Source organism: Mastomys coucha, unplaced genomic scaffold, assembly GCF_008632895.1.
Source record: "Mastomys coucha isolate ucsf_1 unplaced genomic scaffold, UCSF_Mcou_1 pScaffold20, whole genome shotgun sequence".
NCBI classification, from domain to species: Eukaryota; Metazoa; Chordata; class Mammalia; order Rodentia; family Muridae; genus Mastomys; species Mastomys coucha.
In genome coordinates, this window is record NW_022196903.1 from 47,717,810 (window position 1) to 47,728,497 (window position 10,688).

At 47.1% G+C, this 10,688-nt stretch overlaps 1 protein-coding gene across 2 annotated transcripts in view; it reads right to left on the reverse strand.

Annotated features, from left to right (window-relative positions):
• The window catches only part of Jazf1 (JAZF zinc finger 1), a 323,397-nt gene that overhangs the window by 5,634 nt on the left and 307,075 nt on the right, over nucleotides 1-10,688 (reverse strand). For both annotated transcript variants that reach the window (XM_031381937.1, XM_031381938.1), the window contains exon 4: nucleotides 6,738-6,907. In XM_031381937.1, the coding sequence (XP_031237797.1) occupies nucleotides 6,738-6,907 (170 nt within the window). The remainder of the gene's footprint in view (nucleotides 1-6,737; nucleotides 6,908-10,688) is intronic.

Consider the following 10,688-nt stretch of genomic DNA (forward strand, 5'->3'; position numbering starts at 1 on the left):
TGAGTGACTTTATCCTCAGCCCACAGAGAACAGGTTACATTCATTTAAGAAATGGTGTATGTATTAAGGTGGTCTATTCATAAAGTCACTGCTTTTTATGATAAACTATTATATGAAGCTATAAGTAGAAATAAACCCTTTCCTCCCCCAAGTTGCCTTTGGTCGTGGTATAACATCACAGCAATAGTAACCCTAAGTAAGACAAGATGTGGGTGTTATGTTTGGGGAGGGAGGGAGAGAGGAAGGGAGAGAATGACAATTTAAAAGAAAAGAACTCCCAGGTTGTAGGTCAGTGATAGAGTACTTGCCTGGCATGCATGAAATTCCAGATTTACTCCCTAGCATTCCCCCCAAAGCTTGGAAATTGTGACTCCTGAATCCAATGTGGTGAAAGTTGTTATCTGGCTTATAAATGCTAAGAGTGCTTCTTGTCTGCTTGGTAACATCCTCTTTATTAGCTGAGTGAATCTTCAGTGAGTCTGAGGGGCAGGGTTACTAAAATCATGTCCTGCTCCCATTGTGTCTTAGTGAAGGTTACTATTGTGATGAAATACCATGAAAAGCCACGTGGTGAGGAAAGGGTTTATTTCACTAACAGTTCCATATAACAGTTCAACAAAAGCAGTGAGGACAGGAACTCACACAGGGCTGGAACCTAGAGGCAGGAGCTGATGCAGAGACCATGGAGGGGTACTGCTTACTAGCTTGCTCCCACGGCTTTCTCAGCCGGCTCTCTTACAGAACCTTGGAGCACCAACCAGGGGATGGCACTACCCACAATGGTGTTGTGCCCTCCCTCTATCAGTTGCTAATATAAAAACTGTCCTACAGGCTTGCCTTTGGTCAGATATTATAGAGGCATGTTCTCAATTGAGGCTCCCTCCTCTTGGATGACTAGCTTGTGTCAAGTTCAGTCATAAAACCAACCAGCACACTGGGTTCAAACAAAGGACAATCCTTTGCTCACTACCACTCAGACCTTGTCAAGGTAGAAAAAGAGAAAACCCATTAAGAAGCAAAAAGGCAGGGCAACTGTAGCCTAGTTAGGCCAGGGAAGATCTGAAGCCAGGCATTTAAAGCCTGACCTACATGAAACCAGACATAGTTCACCAGGAGTGGGACATGAATCCAGCAAGTTCTGTGGCCTTTTCCTGGCTGTTTCTGAAAAACACAACTATCTTATGCAGCTTTATTCTGGGAAGAATGAAGCCAACTGCGCATTTGGAAGTATTCTCAGGGTGTCCAAAGAGGCCAGGGCAGCATCCATGCTGCTGTGATTTAGCCAGCTCCCAGGTCGCAGTGGGGAAGGCTTACCACAGTGTGGACTGATCACAGCGTGAGAGGTGTGCTCGTGCACAGGCACGTGTGTAGAGATCACATTCTCTGTATGAGAGGTGTGTGTGCCTGTGGCTATGCAGAGCAGGTTTGTGGCTACTCTGTTTTATTCTCTGCCTTACTGCCTTAAAGCGAAGTCTCAGCCTGGGGCTAGGATGGCAACAAGCAAGTCCCAGCAATTTTCCTTTGTCTGCCTCGGATGCCTGTGTGTGACTTGTGCTCAGCACATGCTCGCACTCATGGAGCCAGTCTCTAGCTTCACACTTTTTTTTGTTTCTGCTCTCATATTTTTATTGTGTGTGTGTGTTTGTGAATGCACTTGTGAGCTGCCTGACATGGGACCCACACTCAGGACCTCTGGAAGAGCAAGAAGTACTCTTAACTGCTGTGCCATCTCCAGCCCCAGCTCTAGACTCTTGATGAAGAGATTTTTTTCCCCTGTTCATCCCATGTGCAAGCAATAAAATGGCAAGGTAAGACGAAGCATCACTCAAAGTTGTGATGACATCATCTTATGAGTTTTTGCCCCTTGGAAATATTAACAAAATGTTCAAACCCTCTGAGTTCTGAACAGAGGTGGCAAGATTAAATTTTGAAAGGATAAGGAAGTTCATTGGAAAGTCTAGAATGTAGTACTAGGTGCTTGATGTCTGTAGATAACTACTCACATTTTGGGTGAGGAAATGACAGAATGAGCTGCCTTACAGAACTGGAACAGGAGTCAGGAATGGTACTTGTGTCATTTATATTCCTCGGGTACCCTCCTAAAATGCTAGGGACTGTTTACTGCTCAATTCAAACACACAGCTGGGGGGCTTTGGCACCTCTTCCAACTGTGAAGGTCTGGGGCTCTAAATAGTCTTGCCGCTGGGCTAGATAGGCAGGAAGGCAACAGAAGGGGCTAGCTAAGGGCTTACGAGTTGGGGAATTTGATTCTGCCATTAAGAACTACTGCCCTGGGCTGGAGAGATGGCTCAGTGGGTAAGAGCACTGACTGCTCTTCGGAGGGTCCTGAGTTAGAATCCCAGCAACCACATGGTGGCTCACAACCATCTGTAATGAGATCTGAAGCCCTCTTCTGGTGCGTCAGCTACCATTCAGCTACAGTGTACTTATGTATAATAATAAATAAATCTTTAAGAAAAAACAATTGCCCTTATCAAATTAGGCTGGTCAGTAGGAAAATGGCAGGCTGTTCCAGAACATCTAGTCCATGGGAGGCCTGAGGTCCAGATGCTGAATGGGGCCACCCACCTCCATGGAGTGACCTTTGTTGTCAGAACTCCAGGCCAGACATACCCAGTATATGCCACCTTGGATAGGAAAGCTGGAATTCAGTCCCTTCAAGTTCCTAGTGTTCAATGTAAAGCATGCAGTGAGGGTTCCTTGGGGAGTTTGGTGAGGAAGAAAAGGGAGAGAACAGCGGCTGAGGAGAGGAGAGCAGCGGTTACAGGGAAAGCATCTGGAGATTTGTGACTGTGGCACCTGCCTCCACAGTGCCAACACGCTAAGAGCCAGTGAGGCAGAAGCACACCGCTGCGCCATGGTTCATGTACTTGGTGTGCATAGCGCTATGTAGACGGTACCGAGGGACTATGGTGGGACAGGCTCACTACTCACATCAGAGAAGTCTCTGTTCTTGAATGTATGAGTATCAAACAAGTCTCCTTTTCATACACAATGATACTTTATGAGATTCCCTCAGTGTCAAATATTCCTTTTCTCTCTCTCTCTCTCTCTCTCTCTCTCTCTTTCTCTCTCTCTCTTTGTTTTTTTTTGTTTTGTTTTATTTTGTTTTGTTTTTTTGTTTTTCGAGACAGGGTTTCTCTGTATAGCCCTGGAACTCACTCTGTAGACCAGGCTGGCCTTAAATTCAGAAAAGCACCTGCCAAGTGCTAGGATTAAAGGCATGCACTACCACTGAAGAGTAAAATTCTGTTGGCAGAATTTGATTCTGTTCCCCACTCTTAGAAGCTTAGAATTTCCTAAATCAGTACCTATGTTTTAAGAGACATTAATTAGGAACGAGCTCTTGTGGAGCTATGGATGGAACCCAGGCCACTGCACATGTTAGGCAGGGGCAAAGAGCCACAGCCTCAGCCTAGGACACATTTCAAATGGGAGCACACTGAAGGCTCCCTGCAGAGCTCGTCACCCACACCCCATCAGGGCTTCTGGAGAATCTGGAGGAAATTGGATCCATTTGGGAGCCCCCTTGTGGGAATAACCCAAGTACTGCAGTGGATTCACTGCCCATGCTGGTCTGTCTGTATGCTGTGGTCTCTGCAGGGCCACTTGTGAGGGGACTTGCTTTGTTTTACATTTCTTAAGTCACAAAACACTTAACCCTCACCATGAGAGGGTGCAACTCATTATAGGGGAAAACCTGAGCACTTGGACTTGTTTTTACAGTTTTTCCAAGAAAAAGGCTGCAGTGAGGTGGGGCAGGGTGTTGGGGCTCTGCTCTTTGGCTCCAAAGCAGAAGAGTGGAAGCTGCACAGAGGGGAGGGAGATGTCAGGGATGCAGGAAGCACATAGGAGGGATTTGGACAAACCACCAAAGCTGCCACCACCACCACCACCACCCACCACCACTGCCAGGGTGTCTGGGGTGCAGAGAGCCAGAGGCCCCTCTCCAGGTACTATGCCTCCACTTGGTTCTGAAGTTATTCACCACGTCAGGGGCCTATGGTAGGTGCCTAGGAGGGGACTATGGGCTATCACAGAGTAGCTGGCACCTCCAGACAACTGGGTAAGGTGAGGGCCCTGTCTAGAGTGGGCACTGGGAGCCCAGCAGGCAGCATTACAGTAGGAGGCACTGAAGGAGACAGGAAAAGATGGGGCCCAGACCATGGTAACCTGAGCATGGCTCTGCCAAGGCTGTTGGGCAGACAAGAACTCTCTGCTCTCCCTCTGCCCATCTGCCTCTCTTCTGGGGAGAATAAAGGCCAATCATTGAAGTCAAGACACTTAGTGGCCTGGACATGAAACCAGAGAGTCTGCTAGTGACGCTTTATTGGCCATTTGCATCCTCATGCACTGTGTGTGTATTGGCCATTGGTCTCTCTGTGCCCTGTGTGTGTGTATTGGCCATTGTGTACTGTGCGTGTGTTGGCTTTGCCGTCATGTCTCTAAAATCACTGTCCTTTGTTGGCAGGCGCCACAAGCTGGAACTCAAAGCCATCTTTGGAAACTGCACACTCATTCCTTGCTTGTTACCTATGTGCACATATATGAAACATCCACGTTAATAAACTACATGTTTTTCCCTCTAGCCTATCTTTTATCAGTTATTGGCATGGCAGGCATTTTTCTTCCTCTACAAAGTTCTGAAGGGGGTACCCAATTCTCCAGTTGGGTCCTTTCTCATTTTCCATTCATAAGGGGAAGCCTAGGGACTTTGATGGAGTGATGCGAGCTATTCCTGAGTCAGTGTCCAGTGAGAGAGTAACTTGTCAGAGGCTCTCTGCTGAACAAGAATAAAATTAAAATCCGACTGGTCTTGGGAGTAAACAATATGGCTGCCCCTATGGATTCTGCCTGATTCCAGAGCACACCAGCTGGTTACTGCCTCTTGCCAGTATCAGTGTCTCTAAGAACACAGTGAAGGTTAGTGAATTCTCTCAAGATGGCTCTGCTACTCTACAACCATAGAGAAGCTCAGCATCTTGCTGGGAGGAGTGGCTAGGGGTATCTTCTGTGCTTCTGAGTCAGCAAGGGAAACACTTCCCTCACAGCCACTAGAGCCACCCATCTACCCATGTCTGCCCCTACTCAATGTGCCTGAAGCCAATTAGCTCCTGTAGTACAGGGTCACTAAATTTGCTCTTGGCTTTAAAAGAAGAGAACATTAAAGCCCCATGTGAACCCCCGGCTGGAGGAAGAAATGGCTGGAGAACCTTAAAAGAATAAGGGAGGGGGCAGAATGCCCCACCCTTCTGGCCCAGAATGAAAGGTGGAGTTTGTATTTCCTCTTCCCCTTTCTGAGGTCCCCCTGGACGTGATTCCTTAGATCCTTTCTTAGCACGGCTGCTGTGCAAGACTCTGCTCACACTGCTCAGGCACTGGAGAGGAGGCCACAGTTTGAAGAGCAGCTGATGTGGAAAGAACGGGTCCAGCATGAACAACCATGACATTCCCTGTCCAGCAGTTACTATGAAGCTGAAACAGGAGGAAAACTTTCCTGCAGTGAGAGCTGCCCTCATGGGCACTCTGATCTGTCTTGCCCTTTAGCATACTGCGCTGCTACTGTTAGATGCCCCTCTTCTCTGTGCCTCTAAGCTTGGATATGGAAGCTGTACTGATCTGGACTGGGCAGCCCTTCTAGAGTTGATAAGACATCTCTGTCCTAAGGTTTGCATGTTTGTTTAACGAAAGCCATCTGGTCTACCAGTCCTGAAGCAGCAGCAGAGTGGCTCCCCCACCTTTGTGAAGCTGTTGGGGTTTCTGCTTTTCTAATAGCGAGATTTAAATACTAACAGTTGTTCAGAGACACATATTTAAGGAATAGAATGAGATGTGCCCATGCTCCCAATTTTCAAGCCTTTAAGAACTAGTCAGTCTGCACAGACAGGGTAAGCTGATGTGCTATCATGTCTACCAGGCATGCTTGGGAGTTTTTCATTTCTACACAGTTGATTTTAAAGAGCTGCTACCACCTGTAGGGACTTCCTGCACACACTTCTCCTTGGCGCTTCTTTTATTGTTTTGTCCTTAGTAGTTTTCTCAGTAGAAAAGTTAGTACCACCAGCTACCCAAGTCACCCAGTGTTAGGACTGTTAGACACAGCAGGTGGACAGAGGAGATTTTGGAGTAAGGGGAGGGGTGTGGAAATCAAAGCATTTTTTTTCTCCTGGTCTTTTATGGGGAGGTGGGAGAGGGCAAGAACTGCCCAGCTGGAAGGTAAACACCCAACCTTGTTTTCCAGAAGGCTCTGTAAACCGGCTGAGGCTTTTACAGGCCCAGCCACCTGGAAATCTATGCACTGAAAAAAGTGTTTTGCAAATAAGTAAGCTGACACAGTCCTTGCTCTGTTTCTATGGCTTTGGATGGAACAGAATCCCTCCTGCATGCTAATCCCCATCTCTACCATGGATGCTCCAGGCCATACACTGGATATTCTGACAGCAACAAAACCACAGACCTCCTACAAAAGAGCTCTCTGACTTTAATCCCCCACACAAGTCAGAGAAGGAGAAAGCCTGCCAATCATCCAGAACCCCAGCCAATGCTCACGGAGTGCCCTGGGTACATGTCCCTGAGGCCCTTGCTCTCCTGAACATGGGCGATGAGGTGTCTATCCCTGGCACACAGGCAGGCTCTCTTTAGACTTGTGAAGGTCAGCTATTTTAAGGTGTTTCTTTGCCAAGCAGTTCCACCAAGTGAAGACACCTTTCCTTTACCTTGTATCTCTTTTTACACCCTGGAACTGGGCAGGCGAAAGGCTTCTCTTCCCCTCCATTCATGCACATGGAGCTGAGGATTGCTTCGGAGCTGATGGCACTCTCTGTGGTCCAGGACTCATCACTGTCTGACTCCTCATAGTCCACCTCTTCCTCGTCATACTCGCTGCCTGTGGAGCAGAGGAGACATGCAAAGACCGTCAGAAGCTGCCCCCTCCCGACAGGCCAGCTGAAGGACAGGAGGACTAGCAATAGTGGCAGCCATCGGTGTACAAGCAGATGGCACGCTAGACCCAGGTGGACTGCTGTTACTCCTAGGGAGGACAAGGCTAGGTTAAAAGCTTGCCAGCAATCTGCAGCTAGGAACTGGTGGAACAAGGATGTCATGCTGTGATAAGATTACAGTTAGGACTGCCCATGGCTGCAAAGGGACCAGGAAGGCTCCAGGGGCCCAAGCACAAATAGACAACAATGACAGACCCCTCTCAATACACCTACAAGCTAGACTGGACATGATGATGGGGAGAACTCTGTCCCTTGGTTTCCTGCTCTCCTAGTCTAGAAAATACCAACAGTTCTGGGAGAAAACTGCTTTAAATGGATTTTTAGGTATCTGCCCTTAAGAGGGGATGCATGTTGGATCTTTCGCTTATGGAGGCTATTGTAGAACTAGAGGCAGGCTACCTACCCCAAGCCAGGGAGCAAGAAATGTCAAGAGCTCTGAGGTGCAGGTCTGGCTTCCTGGAGAGAAAACACCCTTTTTCCCACCCACCTATCACATCTACCTTCTAGCCACACACTTCCCAGCAGACCTGACTTGTTGAATGGCTACTCAGAATGGAAGATGAGTCCTTTATATTCCTAAAGATGAAAGGGGCTTTGCCCGGAAGTGAATTAAGAATCGGCTTTCCTGGCTCAGGACAGCTGGGATGGAGAACCACGTCAATAGTGGCCCTATTTTACTCTCTTTAATGAGGGAGGCCCGAAGCCATTTATTTTGCACTTTTGCACAATACAACCCTGAAGGACATAATTCTACAGATCATAAACAGTGTAAAATAATATGTTGACAAGTCCTAATGCATTTACAAGCCCCGTGGAATAAATAGGAATTATAGCACAACATTAATAAGAATTATATGGTAGCAATTACAGTTGTGAAATTCATCCCCCAGGTGTGAGGCTAAATTGCACCAGGGGCCTGCCTAGGTGCTTCATTGGCTTGCTCTGCAACATCAATTATTTCAACACCAAATATTGGCACTTTTATTGGGTTTCATTTTAATAGGCATTAATAAGACTGTTTGAAGCGCAGTTGAGCCAGCAGCCAAGGACGCCATCTTCTGAGGCTGAAAGCTGAAAAGGTCCAGGAAGGAGGGGACTGTGTGTTTACTGAGTTTGTCTCACTCAGTCCTGTAGTGATGATGAGGTAGGGAAGAAGCTGAGCCCTGTGCAGGTTAAGATGTGTCTGTGCTCTCTATCAGCCACGGAGGGATGCCCGTTCTCCTGGGCTGCATCCCTCGTCCCTATAACCCTACAGCTTGCCGGCTCCTCCACAGGGTCCCTCTTCCTCCACATTTGCTGGGTCATTACCAAGTAGCAGGCTTTTCTGTGCCTGCTAAGAAGTCTTGGTAAAGGTGTGGGGTGGTAGAGGGTAGGTAGGGTGCAGAGAAAACATTTGCTTAAAATGAAGCTTTGGGATTAAAAGTGGGTTTTAGTCAACCCTGCTATGCTTGACTATAACAGCCACCATCATCTAAAATAAAAGTAGAGCAGGTTTGGTAATGCTTGCCCCAGAGACTCCAAAGCACTCTGCCACACAGTTTTCCCAGTCTGTCCCAAGCAAACCTCTAGGGCCATTTTTCAGTAGGGTATTGCATAAGATGTTTTACTCTTAAACAAAGGCCACATGCTGGAGTTCTTTAAAATGCCAGTTTGAAAGCAGTAAATGTGATTTGGAAAGGCTCTTCAACAGGACTTCAGAAAGTAAGAACAACTAATTTACCCATCTAATTGGGCTCATTTGTTCACCTGAACATCAAGAACCACTCAGCATTTACAACTTGGGGGAGGAGGTGGGAAACCCCCTTAATGAAGCCCAGTAGAAGATAAAACTTTAAAACTAAACTGGATCAAAAGGGACCAGACCCTGACAGGGGTGGGGGTGGGGGGGTTAGTGGCGTTGCTGGAAACCACATGGGCCACAGGCAAAGCAGACAGGCAGGGATGCCATACCGTAGGGCAAGGTCAGAGTCAAAGGTAGTGCTAATATGAATGAGGCAGCACAGTGGGCACTGCACTGGGCACATGTATGTATGTTTGTATGTGTCACAGGGCCCTGAGGGGACTGCAGGAGACTCATCGCCTCCCTTGGCTGGGAGGTGATGTACAAGATGGACCTGTGTTTAGTTTTCTCCTAGAACAAAGAGCTGTCAGAGCTGGTTCACATGTTGGTTTGTGTTAGCTGAGGGATAGGGTGTGTGCTTTTTATTTTTCATAAAAGTGGTACAAACCTCTTCTTTGCAAATTTAATTTAAAGGTTAGAACTACACTCAACAACACACACTGCCTAGGAGGGCTGACATGTAATAAGTACTCAAGTAAATGGATGGTAATGTAAGAAAATCACTTATAATATACACGTTACATATACATATTGCATATACATATTACATACAACACTTTTTAGAAAAGCCAGTTCAGAAGCTGGGCATGGTGCTTGCATGCTTTTAATCCTAGCACTCAGGAGACAGAGGCTGGCAGATCTCTGTGAGTTCAAGGCCAGCCTGGTCTACATAGTGAATTCCAGAACAGCCAGAGCCACATAGTAAGAACCTGTCTCAAAAACAAACAAATAAAAACAAATAAACAACAACAAAAACAAAGCTAGTTCAGGAACTAAGAAATGGGGGAGGGGAGAAGGACATGGGGTAATGTGCACAAACTGTTATGCATTTGCATGCAGACACTTCCCAGCATCCATACCATCATGATAAACAAGGAAAAGGCAGGAAAGAGTCCACAGAAGCCAGGCCCAGTCTGCACTGGCTCAGCAGTGCTAGTGGACAGTGTCTCTGTCTCTGAGCCCCAGCACAGGTAGAGTCCAGGCTGGGGCACAGGCTGTGTCCATACGCTGCCCTTGACAAGCTCTGTGAGCCCAGGCAAGCGACATTTTTCTGAGAGTCTTAGACAAAAATTCAGAAGTGTGAACATGATGGGCATTAATGTTTCCACAAGAAACGTAATTTAACCTGCTATGCTGCATGGAAAAGCCAACAGCTCTTATCTTTCTGGGGATGAATGTTCCACCTTTATAATCCCTAGTTACATATTCCCTGCCACGGAGGCACAGGGCAGGCGAAGGGAATTGGGAAGAGCTGTACCTTGGTTGCTCATGCAGGATTTCCAGTTTGAGAAGTAAGCAGAGCTAGCACAAAAAATTGTCACACTCTGAGGAACAGTGTAGGAACTCTTCCACACTCTGTGGGAACGCCTAGAAACTGTCACACTCCGAGGGACAGCGTAGTAACTCTGTCACACTCCACAGGACAGCCTAGAAACTCCTACAGGTCATTTTTAAATTTTAAAAACTCCTACAGGCAACATTTTTAAAAGAAATTGGTTTTGTGATTCACATGAGAAAAATATTAAGGTGTTCCCCTAACCATACACACCTGTTCAGAGCTGCCATCTGGGCAGAGCCCATGTCACTGTCCACAAGCCCTACTGTTTCTGCCGCTTGTTCCACTGGGCCACAAGGGTCATCTCCACCCTTGTTCTTTCTTCACTCTGTTCGCTCACTTCTGCACACAGTCATTTATTGCTATAGGATGCCCTACTCCTCCTTTGTAGTGCTAAATGCACTGGATAAAGAAGCCAGCCTTTGAGGACCCAGCTATACCACTCCTGGGCATATACCCAAAAGATACTGCAACATGTAATAAGGACACA